This window comes from Lontra canadensis, unplaced genomic scaffold, assembly GCF_010015895.1.
Source record: "Lontra canadensis isolate GAN:19392208 unplaced genomic scaffold, GSC_riverotter_1.0 scaffold72, whole genome shotgun sequence".
NCBI lineage: Eukaryota > Metazoa > Chordata > Mammalia > Carnivora > Mustelidae > Lontra > Lontra canadensis.
In genome coordinates, this window is record NW_022631066.1 from 7,742,194 (window position 1) to 7,766,635 (window position 24,442).

The 24,442-nt window shown below is 37.6% G+C and overlaps 1 protein-coding gene across 1 annotated transcript in view; it reads left to right on the forward strand.

The window, feature by feature from the left end:
* Positions 1-24,442, forward strand: part of CUBN (cubilin) — a 256,824-nt gene that overhangs the window by 60,306 nt on the left and 172,076 nt on the right. Inside the window, exons 23-27 of the mRNA XM_032880903.1 lie at positions 9,262-9,451; positions 10,791-10,951; positions 11,356-11,537; positions 12,278-12,434; positions 15,837-16,024. Coding sequence (XP_032736794.1) covers positions 9,262-9,451; positions 10,791-10,951; positions 11,356-11,537; positions 12,278-12,434; positions 15,837-16,024 — 878 coding nt within the window. The remainder of the gene's footprint in view (positions 1-9,261; positions 9,452-10,790; positions 10,952-11,355; positions 11,538-12,277; positions 12,435-15,836; positions 16,025-24,442) is intronic.

The window sequence follows — 24,442 nt, forward strand, 5'->3', positions numbered from 1 at the left end:
TTTTGGTTAAGGAAGATTCTGTTTTCCTGAAAGAGAAACTGAAGCTGAAATTTTATCTTCTCTGAAGTCTTCACTTTGAAGAATGCTAACCAAATATGCCAGCTGAAGCAGGTGATGGTTCCTGGGTTTACTATTCTGTACATTTACAAAAAGTCTGAGGTCATATGGATTCATACAGACATGGAAGTTTCATAAATGAGATCAGAAAGCACCACCTATGGATTGATCCCTAATGTAATTGGACAATCACATAGGTTATAGCAAATGGCAAAGTGGGGAGATGATGGAGCAGTTACGCGTGATCTCGGGTCTCCCAAGGTGATGCATTCTTCTGTGCACTCTTCCTGTCTCCCAGATCATATGGGACTGATGTCATCACTGCTTTGTGGATTAAGGATTATCTATGTTTTGGATTTTCCTTTTTGATAATGAACTAAGTGTTACATTGTTTAAACTTATTTGAAAATACTTAGTGGAGGGAGAGATACATTTTTAGAAAAATACAATTTTGTGCCTTTGTAAGGGTTCATAGAAAACTTTTGTATATTCTCCCTTTCCTTCATTTATTTATTTATTTATTTATTTATTTATTTGGTTGTTGTTGGGGTTGATCAGAAAGAGAGATATGTGAGGCCTACTAACAGTTGTTTTTGATCTTCAGAGGGGTGTTTTTCCATTGCTAGTTCGGTTGAATATAATGGATAGAAGAAATGTATTTTTCTCCTTCATCTTTGTAAATATTAGACCATCATAAAAAGCAAACTGCCATTGGATAGGAGTTTTCCTTTAGCAAGATGAGATACAAAGAAAAGACATTTTTAGGGGCTCTGGCTGGCTCAGTTAGTTAAGCGTCTGACTCTTGATTTCAGCTTAGGTCATGATCTCAGGGTCGGGAGGTTGAGCCCACCACACTGGGCTCTGTGCTGAATGTGGAGCCTGCTTACAATTCTCTCTCCCTCTCTGTCATTCTTCTCCCCTCCAAGCCCCCTACCCTGCACACAAGAACTCATGCATGCACAGTGCTCTCTCAAGTGAAAGGAAGGAAGGAAGGAAGGAAGGAAGAAAGAAAGAAAGAAAGAAAAGGCATTTTTATGTTTACATTTTGTATGTATATAACAAATAATCAAGCAACATGTGAATTTCCTTTTGTGGAACTATATCCAATTTTAATTATTTGTGCTTTATTGCAAAGCAGAAGAGAAAATCAAAACCTAGCATTAATATATCTCAGTATTAATATTATTCTCAAAAGTGTCATTTATACTGTGAAGAGAAGAAAGCATAAACTTTCTACAGACTCCAGTGTTAGCTAAGAGGAGTTACTAACCTCTCCAGAAATAGCTGCAGTAAGTTCAGAATACTACTGTTTATCTCTCCACAAAATCAGACATGTGACTCTCATAAGACTGCAATCAAATTTTAATATTAAATATCCTATTTAATATTTATAGCAGATGTACCTTCAAAATAATTTTTATTTCTCTATTTTAGTTTTATTTATTATTTATTGGATAGCTGAATTATTTATTGACTGGACTTTAGAGAACTCAACCTGTCTTTGCATGGAACCTTCAGACTTTTAATATAACAGAGATTTTTATTTCATAATTTCATAAAGTAAAGTTCACCTGTCATTTCAACAAATACCTATATGCATGTAATCACATTCAAGATACAGAGTAATTTTATCATCCCGGGAAGAATCCTCATGTCCTTTTGATCGATCTTTCTACATCATCCATCTCAACAACTGCAAACCTGGTTCTTATCACTATGAATTAGTTTTTTTTCTGTTCAGAAAGCAAATATGAGTAGGAACACACGGTATATACCCTTCTATATCTGGCTTCTTTCTTTTATCATAATGCTTCTGAAATTTGTTCATGTTGTTCTACTTATAAGTAGTTCCTTTTGTTTAATTGCTGAATTGCCTTCCATTGTACAGATGTATCATAATTTGGTTATTCATTCACCTATTTTTGGATAGTTAGATTGTTTCATTTTAGCTATTATGAAAAAAGGGACTGTGAACATTGATGTACTGTTTTTTTCGTGGATTTGGGTCATCAGTTCTCTTAGATAAATACCTAAAAGTAGAATCTGGGTCACATGGTAATTCTATTTTTCATTTTATGAAAAACTGCCAGGCTTTTTTCCCCAAAGTGATTATACCATTTTATATTCTCCCCTGCAATGAATGAGAATTACCCTTTTTCCATGTCTTTGCCAACACTTGGTACTGTCAATATTTCATGTTTAGCCTCTAGTAGTTGTGAAGTACTGCCTCACTGTTTAAATTTGCATGTCCCTGATGACTAATAGTGCTGAGAACGTTCTCACATGCTTATTGACAATTTATACATCTTCTCTTATGAGCTGTCCATTAAATCACTGGTTCATTTTTATTTGTGTAATTTGTCTTATTATTGTCTTAAGTGATATATTCTGGAAACAGTTATGTCCCTTTTCAGATAAATGTTTTGCAAATATTTTCTTTGTGTGAAACTAGCCTACCCCGCCTTAACAGTGTTGTTTGAAGAACAGAAGTATAATATGTCCCTTTTTCCTTTTCTGCTTAGTGTTCTTTGTATTTTGTCTAAGAAATCTGTGCCTGCTAAAGTTGTGAGGAATTTTTTCTTGTACATTCTTCTACTAGTCTTAGAGTTCGAAGTTTCACATTTATGTTTATGATCCATTTGAGCTAATTTTTCTATATCAGATATGAATTATGTGTCCAAGTTAACAAATGGTATTTAATGTTCAAACACTATTTGTTGTAAAGATTCTCCTTTTTTCACTGAATTGCTTTTACATTCTTGTTGCAAATCAATTGCCCATGCATGTTTGGGTGTGCTTCTGGAATCTCTATTCTATACTATAGGACTCAATATTATGTAATTGTATAGTGTATCTTAAAATCAGAAAGTATCAGTCCTCCAGATTTTTCAAAGTTGTTTTGGTTATCCTAGATCCTTTACATTTCTGTAGATCTTTTAGAATCAGCTTTTCAAGTTTTACTTAAAAAAACTACATCAAACCAAATCAAAACAAAACTTATTGGGAATTTGATGGAGAATATATTGAATTTATAGATCAGTACAGGATCAAAGGGCATCTTAAGTTGAGTCTTCCAATCCATAAACATATTTTACTTCTCCATTTATACAAATATTTTAAAATTTCTTTCAGCAATGTTTTAAATTTTTCACTATAGAGTTTTTGCACATTCCCATTGAACTTATTATCAAGTGCTTTATGTTTTTATACTTTTATAAATGATATTTTAGGGATACCTGGGTGGCTCAGTTGGTTAAGCATCTGCCTTTGGCTCAGGTCATGATCCCAGGGTCCTGGGATTGAGTCCTGCATCGGACTCAATAAGAGTCAGTAAGAGCCTGCCTCTCCCTCCGCACCCCCCCACCCCCCGCTCATGGTCCATGTGCGCTCGCACCCTCTCTCTCTCTCTGACAAGTAAATAAATAAATAAAATCTTTTAAAAAAATAAAAAACAAATAAATGATATTTTAACTTTCATTTTTTAATTGTTTGGCTCATATTTGCAAGTTAAATTGATTTTTGTATATTTACCTTGTATTCTGTAATTTTGTTAAACTCAGTTATTCTAGTAACTTTTTAATAGATTACTTAGTATATTCAACATAGATGATCATATCTGTGACTAATAACAGCTATATTTTTTCTTTTCCAATCTCTCCCTCTCACCTTATTACAATGGTGAGTGACTTCTGTATTACGTTGAATAGACAAGATGAAATCAAACATATTGGCCTTGTTCTTAATCTTAACAGAAAAGCATTTAATCCTTTATTACTAAGTGTCATGTTAGCTTTGGGTTTTTCATAGATGTCCTTCTTTTGCTACTATTCTCTTTTCTTTTCAGCTTACAGAAGTTTTTAATACTCCATTTTATTGCCTACATGGACTTTTTTATAAAAAAAATTTTATTTATTTATTTATTTATTTAGAGCATGAGCAGGGGGAGGGGCAGAGGGAGAGGGAGAGAGAATCTCAAGCAGATTCCTCTCTGAGCATGGAGCCTGATGGGAATCTCCAGGTCATGACCCTGAGATCATTACCTGAGGTGACTGACCTTAACCAACTGAGCCACCCAGGTGCCCTTCTCATTAACTTTTTTTTTTTTTAAGATTTTATTTATTCATTTATTGGAGAGAAAGAGAGAGCACAAGCAATCAGAAAGAGAGAGGAGGAAGCAGGCTCTCCGCTGAGCAGAGAGCCCGATGCGAGGCTCGATCCCAGGACCCTGAGATCATGACCTGAGCTGAAGACAGAGGCTTTAACCCACTGAGCCACCCAGGCGCCCCTCTCCTTAACTTTTTAATTATACCTCTTTTTTGTGTATTTGCTCAAGGGCTAACAAAATGCTTTCTTAGCTTATCAGCAAGTCTGCTTAGAGTTAATATGCTGCTACTTCACTTCACACCTTATATTTTATACCTGATAACGTATTTCACACACTTCTCACATTACAAATGTAATAACCCCACAACAGTATGTAATTCTGTCTGCCTCTTCTTAATGCTACTTTAATTGTATCTTTTAATTCTACTTATATTATAAACTCCACCTTACTAATTTTTTTTTTTTTGCTTTAAATGATTAGTTGTCTTTTAAAGAAATAATGAGAAGAAGAGCAATCTTTATATTTATCTAGTTGCTTACCATTTCTGGCTTTCTTCAGTCCTTCTTATACATACATGTTTCCCTCTGGTGTAATTTGTCTTTGGCATAACGACATTGTTAGTTTTTCATGTAGTATCACTTTTAGTGATGAATTCTCTCAGCTTCTGTTTGTCTAAAAATATCCTTTTTGCACTCTCATTTTGAAAAACTTTATCAGGGATTACCTGAATGGCACAGTTGGTTAAACTCCTGACTCTTGGTTTCAGCTCAGATCATGATATCAGGGTTGTGGGATGGAGTCCCTAGTTGGGCTTCATGCTCAGCATTGGGTCTGCTTGAGATTCTCTCTCCCTTTCCTGCTGCCACTTCCACTCATGCTCTCTCTCTCTCAAATAAATAAATCAAAAAAAGACACTTTTTCCGGGTAATTAAACTTTTTTTCTGTCAACACCTTAAAAATATATTCCATTTTCTTCTTGCCTCCATTGTTTCTAATTAGAATCCAGCTACTATGCATATCATGGTTTTCCTGTACATAATGTGTCATTTTTCCTCTGGCTCCCTTATTTTTCTTGTATTTGTTTTTCAATGGTTTGAGGTACCCAAGTGTGATTTTCTTTTATTTTTCTTGCTTAGGATTAACTCAAGTCCTTGAAGCTAATTTGATTTTTTAAGTCAATTTGGGAGAATTTTAGTTACTATATTTTTTCTTTTTTACCTATTTTCATTATCTTCTCCTTCTGGGTCTCCAATTATATGTGTGCTAAACTATTTGGTATTTTTTTTTTTCTAGGTTTTGAGAATCTGTTCATTTTTCTGCACATTTCCCCTTTTTTTTCCTTCAGATTAAACCATTTCTATTCATACACCTTCAAGTTCAATGATCCTTTTTCTTCTACCTCAAAGTTTCTATTAGGCCTATCTATGAATTTTTAAATCTCAATTAGTATACTTTTTTTAAAAAATTTCAGTTGAGTTAACATACAGTATTATTATTAGTTTCAGGTCAGTTGATGTACTTTTAAATTATAGAATTTCCATATGATTCTTTTAATAGTTTCCTTTGTATTGCCAAGATTTTCTATGTATTTACCATTGAGACTGTATTTTTCTTTAAATCTTTGAGCATATTTTTAGTAGTTGTATTAAAGTTTTTGTCTGCTAATCTAATATCTGGCCATCTTTGAGTCACAAGGTCACAATTTTTTCTTGACTATGATTTATATTTCTCTAAAATAGTTAATTTTTCTCTAAAAAATAGCAGTTTTTGAGTTTTATACTGGATATGGTAAATGATTTGTGTAAAGACTCTGCTTTCTCTTTCTCTGAAGCTTTATGGCAGTTCAATATTTAGCTGATTATTTTATATACTTGTATAGGTTTGTATTTTGTATTTGTTAAGGCAAAATTGTGAAAATCCCCAGGTGTTTCCTAAGTCCTTCTAACTAGGTAGGTCTCAACCTCTAAGTTTCGCTCCTTCAGGCCTTGTCAGGACTTATACTTTAGTAGGGAAATTTAGTAGGGAAATTACTCTTGGTCATGGTCCTCATTTCTAAGGGGTGGCCTTTCCAGTTCTCAGATGGGTGTTTGACATGTAAAAGAGGGGATGCTGATGGGGGGAGAACTCCATACTCTCCCAGTATTGCCTGGCCTCTGGCTTCCAGCCTAGTAGCAGCTACTCTCTGGTATGCCTTTTGAACTCACCTCATGTATGCCCAGCCCAGGCTCAGGCAAGAATACATAGGGAACTTTACACAGATGGCTGGTCCTTCTCAAATATTTGTTGAATTGGTTCTTTTACATGAGATCTTGCTCATACAAACCACCCACCTGCAGACTAATTGCAAGTTGTGTTAGAAATATCCAGTACAGTGGCTCCGTGGGTTAAGGCCTCTGCCTTTGGCTCGGGTCATGATCCTGGGGTCCTGGGATCGAGCCCCACATCGGGCTTTCTGTTCAGCGGGGAGCCTGCTTCCTCCTCTCTCTCTGCCTGCCTCTCTACCTACTTGTGATCTCTCTCTCTCTGTCAAATAAATAAATAAATCTTAAAAAAAAAAAGAAAAGAAATATCCAGTACAGTTGTATTTCCCTTCTGGAAGTAGAGTGGGTAGGCATGAAATATTATCTCTAAGAACATATGACATACAGATTTGCTCTAGATATTTGACTGGCTGGCTAAAACTATCTGAATGTAGGATGGTCAATGAGTCTGCCAGTTCTATTAGCTCAGGGAGACTGCGTCATAACCTTCATTTAGTGTACATTTGATCCATTAATTGTTACTGCAGTAATACTCATTATTGGTGTGAAATACTTAATAGACCACTTCTACATCCCCTTCTGTCTGCCCCTCTCTCCCCCCACCCTGCCTTCCTCCTGCCCTTCCCCTTCCTTCTTTCCTTCCATCCCTCCTCCTTGAAGGACTATTTCTTGGCAGACTGCAGAAAACTATGCAATATTCATAATTGAAGTTAAATAACACTTTCAATTTTTTTCAATAAAGTAAAACCTTGATGGCTTCTGTTTAAAACAGAGGAAGTCAAATATTTGATGAGTACCGTTCCTCTGAGGATTATACATAGGTAGTAGAACTTGTAATATTTTCTCTTTTTTTCTTAAGATTTTATTTATTTATTTGACACACACAGAGAGAGAGAGAGAGAGAGAGAGAGAGCAAGTAGGGGAAGTGGTGGGAGCAGGAGAAGCAGGCCTCCCGCTAAGCAGAGAGCTGGATGTGGGGTTCGATCCCAGGACCCTGGGATCATGACCTGAGCCAAAAGCAGCTGCTTAACAACTGAACCACCCAGGTGCCCCAGGGACTTGTAATATTCTCTTTGCATCTTTGTACTCTCAATATCAGTGGGTCCTCTCTTCTGACTATGATTATTCAGCAACAAATGAGAAATTAAACATCCAAACATCCTCATTTTCTTTTTTCACCCATAAGAAAGTATAATAGCTTATTCTCCCTCAGAACCTTTTAGTAGGTCAATGAGTAGGTCATCCCAAGGAGGCCTGTGTCTACTCCTGGACCCTAGATTTATGTTATTACTAGATACAATTGCAACTACATTAAAAATGCTTGAAACTGGATTTTCTTTGGAAAATATCTCAGATTTGAAGGGCATAGGAGATTGAATGGGTTGGTTGGTAAGTAGAGAGCCTGATGGACTGAATAGGTGAAGTTAAAATTCTTAAAAGTAGAACAGTTAATACTGAATTACAGCATAAAATTGTCCAAGTATTATTTTTTTGAGGATTTATTTGAGAGACAGAGAGAGAGAGGGAGAGACTCTCCAGCAGCCTAGATGTGGGATTCCATCCCATGGCCCTGAAATCATGACTTGAACTGAAATCAAGAGCAGGACGTTTAACCAAGAGAGCCACTGAGGGACCCCTCCAAGTATCGTAATGTTTAATGTGAATGATCTGATTTATCCTTATCATTTATGTTCTACTTTTTCTACACTTTTCTGAACTATTTTGAAACATAATGACGATTACTACCATTTATTGAGCATGTACCATGTGCCAAGCTATTTAATTATGCAATTCTCTAACACATGTATGTACAGTCAAATATAGTTGCCATCCCCATTTGGGAGATGAGGCTCAGAGAGGTGAAGTAATCTGCCCAAGGTCACATAGCTTGTCCGTGTTTGAGGGAGGCATTGATTCAAGCTCAGCCTGATTCCCGATACTTACCTTCTTTTCTTCACGTGGCTGAGATACCTGCTTTGTCATTATTCATAAATGCATGCTTTGATGAAAACCAATTTTTAATTAATTAATTTATTTATTTATTTATTTTAAGATTTTATTTATTTATTTGTCAGAGAGAGAGCGAGAGAGAGCACAGGCAGGCAGAGGCAGAGGGAGAAGCAGGCTCTCTGATGAGCAAGGAGCCGAATGCGGGACTCCATCCCAAGACGCCGGGATCATGACCTGAGCTGAAGGCAGCTGGTTAACCAACGGAGTCACCCAGGCGTCCTGATGAAAACCATTTTAAAGGAAGGTTATGAAAAGGAGGACAGAACTGAATTATTTCTAGCGCCCCTCTATGATTTCCATGGTTGAGCCTAATGTTTAATGTTTAGGTTAATGTGCATAATTTAAAACATTATAACACTTCCAAGCTCTAAAAAGTTAGGATATATGTAACGATTTGTACTACATAGCTTACTTAGGCTTACTATTATTTTTTTAAGATTTTATTTATTTATTTGACAGAGAGAGACACAGTGAGAGAGGGAACACAGCAGAGGGAGTGGGAGAGGGAGAAGAAGCAGGCCTCCCACAGAGCAGGGAACTGGATGCAGGACTCGATTCTAGGACTCAGATCATGACCTGAGCCAAAGGCAGACGTCTAACGACTGAGCCACCCAGGCGCCCCTCTTAGGCTTACTATTAATAATTATTTTTGCCTTTGAGATTTAAAAAAAAATCTTTCTTTTGAAAGGAAATCATTATTTAACATTCAATGGCCTATTGAAAATCAAGTACATTGGCATAAATTGATGAAATGTATATCACTGAATGTCTTATAGGTATAGCCTGTTATTTTCTCTTTTCTCCATTATGCTGTATTTCTTTCCACAGCATGCATGGAAAACTATACAGAAGAATCTGGGACTTTCACTTCTCCAAACTTCCCTGGTAATTATCCCAACAATTGGAAATGCATTTATAGGATCACGGTGGAAACCAGCCAACAGATTGCATTACACTTCACCAATTTCTCTTTGGAGGAGGCCATTGGTGGGCACTGTGTAGATTTTGTGGAAATCAGGTAAGCACCTTTATTTCATCACCTTTTCTGTTACTGGTTTTCATTCATAATCTTTCCTGGAAAGGGTAAAGAAAACACATGGAAATTCTCTCTAAAGCAGACTGTTGTGCCCTTTCTTGCAAGATGTAAAGCTTTCCATGTGGACCCTGATTTAACAGAAGAAAACCAGAAAATTGCATAAGTTTCAGTGGTTATTTTGAAGTGATTATTTGATTGAGAATATTTGAAAATAAACTCCAGATTTTATTTGGACAGATTAAACAGATGTACTACTACTGTGAAATTAGATCCTTGCAATTATTAAAACCTACTTTCTTTATGGGAAAATAAATTTAAATTTTAGGCTGTTCATTGTCCATTTGGTCTAATTATATCACAAAAATGATGGTAAGATAAACAACCTTAAAGTTTTTAGAAAGTTTTTGTGTTCAACTAATAAAAGTCTAGGCTTGTGAATTTTAGTGTGAGACCCTTTCTTCTTTACTTCTTTGGTATTTAGAGAGAATGAGTTTAAAAAGTTATATTTGCAGTAAAAGTAAGTTAACCTATATATTGCTCTCTACTCAGATCATTACATTGAATTAATCAGGCTAATCAACTTGGTGTATATTTGGTTAAACTTTTTATTTGGCTTTTTGAAAGCCTAGAATATTATACTTTTTTATAATACATTTTATTCTATTATGTAAAGTGAGGTACTAAAATAATAAACCACAATTGTATCATATCATGCCAAAATAACATAAATTCTAAATTTGCAATAATTAATCATTAGATTTTAATGTTGAGTCACTCACCCCCCCCCACCATTTTTTTAAGCTTGAAAAGCTCCATATTACAAAGTAGGTATAAGACTCCCAAAAGTTCTTGGGGAAAAATTATTTTCAAAATTTTTCTAAATATGTCAAATATAAGATTAAATTTTGAAAAATTCAAAATAGAAAGAAAACATTTCCAGTTTTCTCTGTAAAATTAAGTAACATTTGTTTATACTGTTAATAATTATGGTTTCTTTATCCCATTACATATTATGTATGTAATTTCTACGTGCTCATTCTCTCTGTGTTCTCTGACACATTTGCCAGATGCTTTTCTCAGCTTGAAATTGGTTATATAAAATGTCGCATGAACCCAAAATGATGTTCCTTATTAAGGAATTCAAATGCTATATAATAAAGTGAAAAATTGAAAACTTGAAATTGTGACTTGGAGTTTTCTGAAGAAAGGTTGACTGACATAAACTGATCTGTTTGCAATCTCAAAGTTCAAATAATATTAAATGTTTATTCAGTAATATTATCAATAACCAATAAATGATCTCTACTGTGTTTTGCCACAGAGATGGAGGCTATGAAAGTTCGCCATCCCTGGGAACATACTGTGGCTCAAACCCACCTCCAAGAATCATCTCTCACAGCAACAAACTATGGTTACAATTTAAGAGTGACTTCCTTGGCTCAGGGCCTGGATTCTCAGTTAACTGGGATGGATCACTGACAGGTAAATGGGAAAGAGCTGTCTTTCCTTGGAGAATCTGGTCTGATTGGTTTCTTGATTCATAGACCGCGATGCTCTCATCCAGTTTTATTTGATCTGTATTTTGTCATTACTGTCTGTACTAAACTTCAACATTACAAATATTTCTGAATTAACAGCCGCTGTTTTGGTTTTGTTTTCGAGGATGGAACAAGGGGAAATATCCTGATCCCATGGTATCTTTCCTTCAGCTGGTCATCTTGATTAGGAGAAAGAAAGAATGTTGACATAGGCTAGTTACTCTTCGGAGATGCAGTTGTGTTCTGCCACAAAAGAGAGTAACAGTAACCCCAGTTTAATATAGATAGGAGAATTCCATTTTACCAAGAAGAAAAACATCTGGGTCATCTCATCTCTTTCTCCTGTAGGATGTGGGGGCAATCTCACGACTCCCACTGGCGTGTTCACTTCTCCCAACTACCCGATGCCCTACTACCACAGCTCTGAATGCTATTGGAGGTTGAAATCCAGCCATGGCAGCCCATTCGAACTGGAATTTGAAGACTTTCACCTGGAGCATCACCCAAACTGCACGTCAGATTATCTGGCGGTATGTATGGAGCTCAGTGGCTTATTTCACTGCTCCCATCTCGCCCACACAAACATAGATGCATTTTTTCCTTCTTTGAAATTCAGGAAAGGGGAACAACTTAAAATATCCACATAGAAAGTTCAAATAAATAAAAAGAGAAAAAAGAAAATGTGATGAAAATGACAGCCTCCTAAGTATGGCATTGGTATACTAAGTATGTAAAATATATTGAATATGGGCTGTTAAAATATGATTAAAATCTCCCAAAATGAGTCATTTCTACATATTCTTTAAAAAAGAAATGTAGAGGACTATATTGGTGAATTAGAGAGGATAATTGAAGTCATCAGGTAGGATTTCATAAGTGGCAGCAATCCATCCTTGATCATTTAAAAAAAAAACTAAATGAAAATGTATTACAATGTCATAAATTATAAACTGTGAAATTAAAAACAAGGAGAACTGCTGAAAACAACTATGGTCTCAAAAATACATATTAGTCTTTCATTTTTAACCCTCAAATTTCAGCCTGGGTTTACGCCCTTATCATTATACACAGCCATGGCTAAATGGCCCAAGTTCACTACCTACGTTTATAGACATTTAAATATAATTTTTAATATTGTGATATTTTGATTCAGGGCTCTTCTTTTGTTATGTCGTGCATTTCATGTATTTTCCCACTTGTTAGGAATTGGAGTCCTTTAGATAATGTCAATGGCCACAATCATCTGACATTTTAAAATGTTTCGTTAAAGGTATATGACGGCCCAAGTACCAGCTCTCATTTGCTAAGTCAGCTTTGTGGGAATGAAAAACCACCTCTCATCCGTTCTAGTGGAGACAGCATGTTTTTAAAATTCAGGACAGACGAAGGTCAACAGGGAGGTGGCTTCCTAGCTGAATACCGGCAGAGTAAGTACACATTCTGGCTGCTCCGTCCGTGCCTCTGGTGGGTGTTCATTCTCCTGATAGTGAAACAAATGGAAATGAATATAACCCATTGGTTTGAGCAATTGCAATAAATCTTTGCTCTCTATGAGAAAATTTAATACTATTTGACAGAAAAGTGCTTAGCATTAAATTTAACGCCACATAACTAAGGCGTGTGGTAAGCTATACAAAATGGAGTATTTAATACACTAAGATAGTTGCCATTTGGCTAAAGATCAGCATAGCAGGTTAACGGCAAACGGGTTTTCATTTGTATCAAACATTACAATCTTCTAGTTAGACATTATTCCATTGCACATAGTATCTCCCACACTGTTTGTTTGGGGTTTTTTTGGTCTTGTACTTCAAATGGTACCTTCATTTTTATTTTTTTTAAAGATTTTATTTATTTGACAGAGAGAGAGAGAGAGAGAGAGAGAGATCACAAGTAGGCAGAGAGAGAGGAGGAAGCAGGCTCCCTGCTGAGCAGAGAGCCCAATGCAGGGCTCAATCCCAGGACCCTGGGATCATGACCTGAGCTGAAGGTGGAGGCTTAACCCACTGAGCCACCCAGGAGCCCCAGATGGTACCTTAATTTTTATTAAGGAAAACTATATTCTTATAAATCAGATGTAAAGTGCACATTCTTTTTTTTTTTTTAAGATTTATTTATTTATTTTAGAGAGAGAGAGAATGAGCAAGTGGGGGGAGGGGCAGAGGGAGAATAAGAATCTGAAGCAGACTTCCTGCTGAGCACAGAGCCCCATGGAGAGCTCATCCCAGGACCCTGAGATCGTGATCTGAGCTGAAACCAACAGTGGAGGCTCAACTGACTGAGCCACCCAGGTGCTCCTAGTACAGTCTTTATTGTGGAAAAAGCTGGTCATTATAGAGATGTCATTTTAAAATCTACTTTCCTATGAGGCCCCATGGTAGAATGAAAAGAATATTGTACGAAGGGTCAAGGAGCCCAGAGGTTTTTCCTGGCTCCTAATCTCTGAGAAGATCACTTTTCTTCTCTGAGGTTCCATGATTTCTTAAAAGGAGATTAAACAACGCCATTATGAAAGTGCCTTCAAGGTTTAGAATTTTTTTTTTTTTTTTTTTGAGAGTTGAGAGAGTGTGCGTGTGTGCATGCCCATGTACACAAGCAAGTGGCAGGGGGAAGGAGGAAGGACAGAGGGAGAGAGTCCCAAGCGGGCTCCATGCTCAGCACAGAGCAGAAGCAGGGCTCCACCTCACCACCCTGAGTTCATGGCCTGAGCTGACATCAGGAGTCGGTCACCCAGCCAATGGAGCCACTCAGGCGCCCCTAGAACTAAATACTTTCTAATGTTAGTTTCAAGATGGACATTTAAAGAAAACAAGGCTTCCTTGAATTTATGTTACTTAATAAACACTTGTGGTTTTGAAAGTACATTCCTTGTCCACTACACCTAAATTTATCTATATTTTGACACAGTTACATAAAAGTAGAACTGAAAGTCACAAGATCATAAACTGAACACACAAAATCCCTTGGAATTCGTTGAAAGCGTATTAATGTTTGATCTTGACTATGTGTGAATTTGCAAATATTCACATCCACTTACAGTTGAGGGAGAGGCTGAATTCTAGATAGTTTTGAATACTGAGTTTTAATGATAAAATGCTTTATTCTTCAGAAGTTCAGCATAGTATATGAAAAGCTCTCCTAAATTCTCTCAGGGATAGATCTTTTTGGTCAAACATGTAATCATGTCTCTAATTTTATTATTGCTGTGGTAATTTGCTTCTTGGTTATAGACTGTTGATTAAAGATTCTTCCCTTTTATTCCTGTGATTATTTTATTTTTCTCTGGTAATTTCGGAACAGTGAAGGAGTAATAGCGTACATGGAATATAGGTCCTTAAAGGCAAAATCAGAGCTAACCTGTAAGATTTTCTGTAAAAATTGCCATATGAAATTGGAGGTTTGCAGATAGTAGAATTTCTGAGCACTGAGAGCAGCCCATATGGTTTCATGGAATATATTTTCCTCTGCCCAGACTTGTAGGCATTGTAGCACACACTGCCTCTTTGCCTGATTGCTGTAACTTCTCACAGGCATTTAAGACCATGACATTGTCCTTTAGAATTCCTTTGTGGACAAAATGAGAAATGAGAATAGAGAATAGAGAAATGAGAATAGAGAAATTTCTCTAATGAGAAATAGTTTGAGTATTCCCCTGATCTAGCAAAGAAAGATTCTGAAGAGCTACAAAGGTATACTTTTCCATACCAAAGATTTCATATATATATGAAATATATATATTTCATATATATATTATATATATATATATTATAGTCATCTGTCAGGAAGAATATAGTAGTAGAAATGCATATATGAACCACATTTTTCAGAGATCATTTTTTCAATATAATGTTTATTTTTCTCATTCTCTTTTATCACACATCATACAGACAATGTGGACAAGGTTTGAGAAAAGGGATGTATATGCCTTGTTCAAGTCCTTAGTTTGGGTTGTGTTTGGCACTGACTCCCCAGGACTAGCCATACCTTGAGGTACCTGGTATAGTGTTGTTGCAAACTCAGCCGAGGAAAATGCCACCCGTAGATGGAAGACTTTTTTCAAAATTTAAGATTTTCGTTTCTTCTTCACATCCTTTACATTCCCTCCATTCATTTGGTACTTCCTGATGACTAACTAGAGGAATAATGGAGCCTTTATTGTGAATTTCATGCTGACTTTTGAATGTTCAACAAAGCCATGCTGTTACTCATTTTTAGCATTCACATAGAACTTCGTGTTTTTAAGCTGTTGAATTTAAAGGTCAGGATTTCTGTTCCTTCCAAACATTGAAGTTAGAAAAACAGAAGCATAGAATATTTAAAGCACTTTTGTAAATAAATCAGACTGCTCTCTGAGTAGTGCTGAGTTAGTCTGCTCTCCACCAGTTCATGGGAATTTGATGCCCAATAGGCAATTTTCATGACGCTTTAAAATTTATGAGTTCACTGAAGTATTATTTTATGTTTGTTCTAAGTGGAGACCCTTTCACTATAAAAATGTACTATATACATATATACACACACATAAACATATATACTATATATATGTATATACATAATATATACAAATATATAATATATAAACTATGTATATATTTTAATCTAGTTTTCTTTTTTATTAATTATTTTAATTAACATATGTATAGGTCTGTGAATCGTCAGGCTTACACATTTCACAGCACTCACTATATCACATACCCTCCCCAGTGTCCATAACCCAACTACCCTCTCCATACCCCCTAGATGTTTTCTTAAAGGAAAATCTCACCCATCTGGGAGCAACAATGAAATACATGATGGTGGTTCTCAATAATCCTGGTTACTTTTTTCAGCATGTAGGAACGTGGTGATTGTGAACCGAACCTACGGCCTCTTAGAGAGTATACGTTATCCAGGTCCCTATTCTGACAATCAGCGTTGCAACTGGACCATCCAGGCAACTACTGGCAACACGGTGAATTACACATTTTTAGCATTTGAATTGGAAAATCATGTAAACTGCTTGACAGACTATTTAGAGGTATGTATTCTGAAGCTAAATAAACCACTGCATTTTCAGATCAAGTTAGGCAAGCCAAACTAGAAATCATCGTGCTCTGTAGAACTGAGTCTGTGTGGCTCTATGCATCCACACTCCTCCAGCTACCCATGGTATTTCAACAGGTATATCTCGTGTCTCTTTCACTGCATCATGTTAATATTAAGGATATCTAATTTACTAAATTATATACACAGAGAATTGTCTATGTTTTTAGGTTTCAATATGATTTCTGGGCTGACTGACCTCCTATTATTTCAATAATCCAGGAGTAAAGGAATAACTTCTAATTTGTGTTAATTTTGTGTTAACTTGTTTTTATGTTTATTGTCTATAAACAGGATATCAGAAAATGTTTGGGTACCTGGATTTATCTAATACCTAATTTGCCTGATACTAGAAATCATGATTTTGAGCCTTGTTTTTATTTTTAAATTTAAGTGCATTTCAGTTAATTTTCCTTCAGTAAAATGGAAATTTCTATTTGTTCTGATAATGACCACCTGTAGCATTTATTCAACTCTTTGTATACAATGCTATTCAATGAAAACTGCTTGAGAACTAGGTAGCCCAAAATATCAGATAATCTCCTATTTTTACAAAAAGATACTTTATTCTTAAAAGCTTTTTGCTAACTTCCATGTGTGACTTTTTAGGGCTATAGCTTGAAAAGTTGGGCACCTACTTATTTTGCTTAATTTGTGAGTGTAATTATGCATTCATATGTAAAATTATATAAGCGATTATATTAGTTTAGAAATTATGGCTTCCACTTTCACACTCTGCAAGATAATTTTACTGAAACCACTAACAGTATTTTGACATCAAGTTCTCATCATTAATAAAATCACTTTTTAAGTCCACTTAACATACCATTTTCGTATTTTTCTATGTTGTTCATATATAATATGAACAATACTTTTGAATCCACATATGATGTTTTCACTACAAATCTTTTCTAAAGTGACAAGTACCCGCTCCGATAGCATTAGGACATCTCCCCCAACCCATGCTACCTATCTACAACACAGTTACTTAGCGGGTTTCTTCTTAGGGTGATCAGTGATTTTTTGAAGTCTTGCTTACAAAGACTTCGAACATCCAGCCCTTGTAACTTTAAGGACCAATTCTTCAGAAAAAATCCTTTATCTTTGCAAAATTTTCTTATTTTTTTTTTAACCAGTTCTTTAGGAAACTGAGCATTGATTGAGGCTGATTGAGGTTAACATATCTTTTCTAAAGAGCCCATTTATTTTTCAAAACAAAGAAAAAGAAAAACAAGGGGAAACAAAGAGAAAGCTGCCTGTACTGTGAGAGACTTGGGAGTTCTAAACATAGGGAGTCTCTTGTTTCTGAGGGATAGTTTTTTGGGGTGAAATCTTGCTTTGTATTTAGAAAAGTTCAATATTATAGAATTGTAGCCATAGGGTTTCCCCACTAGAAAGTGATGTTTACTAGTATTCAAAGAAAATACGACACATCAACCTTTACAAGCATGAACTTGACAATGGTTTTAAAGTCCATTTTTCTTGATGTAGTGTTCAGACCGTCTTCACAAGCTTCATGGCACACTTGTCCCGTTGCATTTACCCGGAGTAGATATCCTTTTCTTTTCTTCACATGATATGATCTTGTTCATTCTTTAGAGGAAATGGAAGAGTTGCTTTTAAAGCCCCTTGTTCCTACTACAAACAGAGCCACTTATCTTACTGCATTTTGCCAACTGTGATTGCGCCCACATGCCCTTTTGAAGGTGTGAGCTGTCTCCTGCTGAGTTTCTGACCCAGCATTGGTTATGCAGTTGGGATCTTAATAGGAAGTCGTTAAGTTCGGGATGAATTGACTCTCACAGCCATATTTTAGCATCAGCCTAATGAGAGATGTTAATTAGCAAGAAAGAATTGAATTCCAGACGGACCGTTTTATATCATTCCTATGCATACACTGCATAGTTTTGAACACAAACCAAAAGAGAACTCATGGCCTTGTGTGTGTAGTGAGATGCCAGGCACCGTGAGAGCGATGTGATGAGAAGACAACAGCAGAAGCTGCAGGGGGAGGAAACTTTGACCTGGGCTTTCAGGAGGCTTTGGAAGAAAGAGTCAGGGAGGAAATGAGATGGAACTTTTCCAGGGACTGGTTTCCACCTCTTTGGACTTACTTGAGGAAGGAAGGGTAACAAAAAGGCCCATCAGATAATTTTTTGGAGGTGTCCAAAAACTGTCAAATGAAGATACTTACTCCAGCAACCACAGAGCAGCTCAGTGGAGCCCCTTCGTAGATGACGTTAGAGGCATGCCGTGTATCTTGTGCAACACTGTTGGTGAAAGCAGCAAAAACACAGAATGAGAACCAAAAGTTCAGCAAAGCCTTCCAAAGAATGACACTGTTGCCAGAGGGAGGAGATTTTTTCCATTTCTGTAAGCCAAGGGGCAAGGCCAGAGCAGTTCCTACAATGGCTGGTCTATGATGAAAATTTTAAAAGCACAAATAACTACTTAAGAAGAGAAAAGCCAGAAACACAAAATCTAGTTTCCATTATTTTAATAACTTCTAGTTGAAGGGTTTTTCAAGTAACTGAGCCAGATCCCAGTTGAGTGACTGTTATGGCAGCCCGAATTGAGTTATTTTGAATTAATAAAGCTGAAATTACGAAAGGACTTGATTAGGTGTTGGTCAGACATTATGCCCAACCTTGCTGAGGGGTGTGGGTTGGTAGAGATCCCACTGGGAAGCAAATCCTTTATTGTTTGTCCTCTGGGCAAAACAAAATGATTCAGATTTGGAAATTAAATTCAATGAGAGGAAGATTTGGAAATTAAATTCAATGAGAGGAAGGGTCACTTGCCTGAAGGAATAAAACCAGATTGCCCATGCAATTATGGGAAGTCAACCTTAAGGATTCTTTGCATATCCTACAACTGCATTTCAATTTTTTAATTTTTATTTTGAGTCTGGGTCTCTGCATAGAAGGGACTTCTAATAAGTGATTGAATATACACATGAAAGTGGTGGATTTGGAAGAAATCAGCATAGAGATGTACAGGGAAGCCCGAGCATATGTGAGGTCAGCCTGGAGCATGAGTGTGGTGGGAAGAGGAAGGAGGAAAACCCTGAGGTTGTTGTGTCATGGATGCTGAGGGCAGAGAGCATCGCAGAAGGTGACTGTGATGGTCAAGGTGAGAGGCTCTCAGGGGATCAAGAGGGATCTCGGGGTGATCAGTGTGACTCTGGGCAGACCAGTATTTGAAGGGTGGTAGGAGCAGGAGCGAGAGACCACAGTGTCAAGAAGCACAGTGAGTGTAGATGGGAGTTTAAGCCCACAAATTCGCCGAGTTTTCCCAAAGAAATAGCATGAAGTCAGAGCTTCTTTTCTCCAGTCCTTGTCCTGTATTTCCCTCGCTGGTCCTCATGAGGCAAGCTCTCAGAGGACACCCTCTCTGCATGTTCTCTTGTATATCAGCGTCTCTCTCTCTCTCTTTTTTAAAGATTTTATTTATTTATTTGACAGAGATCATAGGCAGGCAGAGAGGGAAGCAGAGAGAGAGGGAGAAGCAGGCTCCCCGCTGAGCAGAGAGCCCGATGTGGGGCTCGATCTCAGGACCCTGAGATCATGACTGAGCCGAAGGCAGAGGCTTTAACCCACTGAGCCACCCAGGCACCCCTGTCAGTGTCTCTTAAAATGTGGCTCAGGTTTGGATTTGACACTTCAATGAAGCCGACTAGGGCCAGGCATGCTGGAACTCTGTCATCTGGCTCGGATACTTCTGGTTTCATAGGCTGAGGTTATATGGGCTTATTGTTCATCAAGTTATAACGTTGGACTATATTAATACTTGTATTCTCCAGGTCACATTTACAGGAACTATAATAGCTTCATATAGCCAAACATGGGAAATTATCCCTAGTAAGTTATATTTGACTGTTTTGCCTGAGAATACAAACTCATCATAAGCCTTGTAAGCCCCGATTCTTTGGTCTGTAGAACAGTTTTCATTTGCATATAGACTTACTGGCATTGGCCTACTACTTCTTCAAAAATAATTGATAAAAATGTCAGACAAGATGGTGCCTGGGTGGTGTGTTTCTTTGGTTAAAATGGTCTCTTTTTTTTTTTAAACATTTACTTATTTATTTTAGAGAGAGTGTGTGTGTAAGCAACGGGAGGGGCAGAGGGAGAAGGAGAGAGAAAATCCTCAAGCAGATTACCTTCTGAGCGTGGAGCCTGACACAGGGCTCCATCCCAGGACCCTGAGATCATGACCTGAGCCAAAATCAAGAGTCAGACGGCCAACTGACTAAGTCACCCGGACATCCCTAAAATGGTCTATTATTAAACACTTTAGGGATAGCACTGTTCAAAAACTTGGCAATAATAATTGATGATCTTTATTGAACACATTATTTGCTAGGTAATTATTACAGCAACAATGTAATGTAAGAAATATTACCCATTTGGCAGGCGAGACAGTTGAGGCAAATACAGGTTGTCCACAGTCACAAACATTAGAGGTGTCAAAGCCAGGCTTTCTACCAGGCCCTATAATGCCAGGCCAGTGCTTTTAGCCATGACACCACATATCCTCTATGTATATACTCAAAATTCTCTGTCATCCTCAGAGGTGACACGAGGGAGTATCCGTGAGCCCTTGGACCTACCATCCTACTGATACTGTCACAGAGAAAAGTCTGTGTTATTATAGTCTACTTCATAGATAAGTACTGGCCATTTATTATTATAATCACGGTTTTCTTTGCTACATTGTGACAAATTATTTTTAGTGTCCAACTTCAAATTTTCCCAAAAATTACTGTCAGTCTTTTTGCCTATGAGATGCCAGAATACATCTTTCCTAGAGTTTGGAAATTGAAATATCTTCCCTTGAGCTTTCTGACGGTCCTCTTACTTTTTAGTGTTGTGCTTTATACTCTTGGTTGCAGATATACGCTCAAACTAAACTATTAGCTTTGTGAAAGGGCTCTGGTCTGAGGAAAGTAAGAAACGTCATGACACAGGCAATTAACTAAAAAGCTGGGAAAGGGCAGGAACAAAGGCAGCTTAGTGTCGTCTCCCTGCAGGAGTATACGCCATTCTCATCTCTCTCCTCTGCATGTCTACAACCTCACCGTTTTAGCTTCCGTATGTCCCCACTAACAATGACTCCACATGACCATTTGCACCAAGCTCTTGCAACAAATGGGCCTCCTTTGGCAAAAAATTCCCAGCACAGGGATCTCCTCGTTTTGAGCCTGACAGCAAAGGCATGGATCTCGCCCACCTATGGATAGCTACTCCTCTGGGCAGTAGGACAGCTCTGGCCAGGAGCAGTGAAGTCCAGTCCTCTGGCCAGCGTTGCTCATAGATGGTATGTGGGGGCAGAGGCAGAATCTTTGAGTACGGCTCTGATGACATGTTAAAACATTTCTTAAACATTCACGAAGTCAACAAGATTACACAATTTGCTCTGTAGGGACTGTACCTTTCAGTACTGCAAGAGGTAATTCACTTAAGCCCCAGAAATGCATTTAAATGAATTGCCTGTCTTGATCTTATAAATTGGATTTCATTGTCTCTTCTAGTTTCAAAAATCTACTAGGCATGTTTCAGTTTTCCCTTTATCACATTATGCTCTCTTCTGCAAGTGTTGATCCATCCATATTTTGATCTTTCTTTTGCCCTAATCATAGCTTAAAAAATAGACATTTTTTTTTTCTAAATGTGTTGTTTCCCAGAGTGTAGCTAATTTGTCTGTGTGCTCATAAAATGGTCAAAAAGCTTTTATATAGCCCCATGGTTCCTTCTTACTTGATTTCTTCAGAGGTTTCCCCTTTTATTGCCCCCAAAGTTATTCCTAGCTTTTCTGGACAGAATTTAATTTTATTAGAATTTATCATGTTTCTTGAATTTTCTTTCTTTTCTCTATTGCTTTTCTTTTTTCTTTAATTGCTAATTGTTTTGGTCCATGGGCTCATATGTCCTTTTGAGGTATGACTCCCTAAAACCTTAGGCCCATGACTAGTATGTCCAATATTGTAGGCTCAAGGGACATTGATCGCTGTTTCCTAATGTTTTGTTCTACAATAACAACCACTTCTCTGCTGTTCAGAATAAGTCTGTACTAGTACTTCTTTCCACTATTTTCTTTACTTTTTGAGACAGGAGAGCATTTAAAGAATTTATCAAATGCCATTTTTTTTCCATTTAAACATTGGAGAAATGTTCTGATGGTTGAAGTTATCTCCCCTTTGCCACCCCCATGTGTCTCTTTGTGTTGCACTCGTGTTGACATATTTCCTTTATAAAAAATTGTAGTCTCAGCTGAGGAAGAAGCCAGTGGGGGAGGATGAACCACTTATAACTGGCTGCATTCCAGAGTTGCCTGGAGATCTTGTTAGAAAAACATGTTTCTAGACGTCAGCCCAGACCTACTCAATCAAAGTCTCTGGGAATCTCAGTAGAGAGAGTCCCCCCAAGCCCTCGGGCCGCACTTGAGACCACTGTCTGCAGCCCACTTGTACTCCAGCAGCACGTTTTACCCCCTCTTCAAAGCTCTCTCCTGGGAAGTCATAACTACTTTAAGACGTGTCTTCTTAACGTGTACCTTTGAGTGCTAGTAAAGATTTCCTTTTGGGTTAAATCTCATTTTTCCATTGCTGCAGTTGAATCACATCTTTGTCTCACTAAGACCTGGTGATACGGTCATGATGTTTGTATCATTATGTAAAAATATCAGATTTACTTTGCGATTTTCATGTCGGGATTCTCAACTTTCTTGCCCCATCTTTAGCTGGCACCTTAACCACTACCGTCTTCCAGTCCATTCTCTATACCTTTCCAGGCCTTCCACTTTGCAAGCCTTCCTCTTCATGACGCCAGTGACTTCTGTCAAATGCATTTCCCTCCAGTCTTTGTCAGATTCATTTTATCTCTTGCCAAATCCTCCTTCTGATGTCATCTTGTCCACCAGATGTTTATATCATTATTTATTATACTCCTGTGTCCTCTTCCAATTACAAAATCACACATTTCAAATGAGAGAATGTACCAAAAAGGAGGCTTCCGGTCCTGCACTCTTGTTTTCCAAGTCTGCAGCCTGAGCAACATTTTCCATCAGGCCCTTGTGATATTGTGATTAGTTAAGGTAACTCGAGTTGTTGTTGTTATGAAGGACTCATAAATTCTCAGATGCTTAACATAATGCAAGTTTATTTCTCAATCTTGTTAGAGACCCATGCAGGTGTTCCTTGCCTTCCACATAGTGATTCAGGAACCCAGACAAAGGGGAAGTCGATTTGGGGAAACCACATAACTCTCTCTGCCACAAACATTGATAGATGTTTCACAAATAAAGGGAACTAAATTCTAGTAAGTTTTGAGAAATGCTGAATTAAACACAGTTAAACAGAGTTTGGTGTTCTTTTCAGTTTTTGCTGTGGTATTTCCTCAAGCTGTTACTACCCTAAGTAAGTGTTGTTCATTCATGTATCCATTCATTTCGTCATCCAAATACATCTTAGACACATAGACTGTGGAAATACAACTGTTTTCCCATCAGTTTTCCTTGTCTTCACTGAGGAGACAGATGGTAATCAATTTAGCACACAATACAAATTTAATTACAAGCTGTGTTAACTGGTATCAGGGAATGTTATCGGGTTCTCCAAAGACTCGAAGAGGGAGGACAGAACTCATCTGTGGGTCAGAGAAGGCTTCCCCGAGGAAGAGTAACTTAGCAAGTTCAAAGGAAATGGAAAGTTTCACCAAGGGAAGCTGTGGTTGAGGAACTGTCACAGATAAAGCTGGACACTAGTTAAAGTGGCAGAGATAGATTTTAATCAGTAACACACTCCTGCAGGGGGATCAAGCACGAACTGCCCCCCATTTCAGTTTGTACAGAGGTGATGGGACACTGTGAAGGGAGAACGAGGGTGTCAGGAGGGGACCAGCAGCTGGAGGAGTCAGGGAAGTGAGCAATGGCAAAAGGTTAATCAGGGTCAGTGTGGTGAGGCCAGTTCTGTGTGCCGGCGAGCAGTGATGGAAGCCAGGATTCTGCCCTTCCACAGGGACAGGGAGATCAGTGTCCTATCCCTCCTGATGATTCTGTTTCAAAGGTATGCTTCTCAGATCCTTGAGAAAGGCGCTCCCGAGTTGAGTCATAGGAGACACACACACATCTCAAAGGGACAGAGGAAGAATTCAGGATTGTAAGCCCTTCTTAGTGCTCTGGGAAAGGGTGGTCAGGGGCTTATCCTCAGGTATTGGCTGGAACAAATCATATATTCTCTTGACAGCGTTGAGCTTTCTCAAGCAGGCCCTTTAACGGGGGTAGGGTCTTCCTAGCGGTGTGACCTTGTTAGAAACTACATTAGTGTTTGTTGAAGTCTTTTAATTTGGGTAAG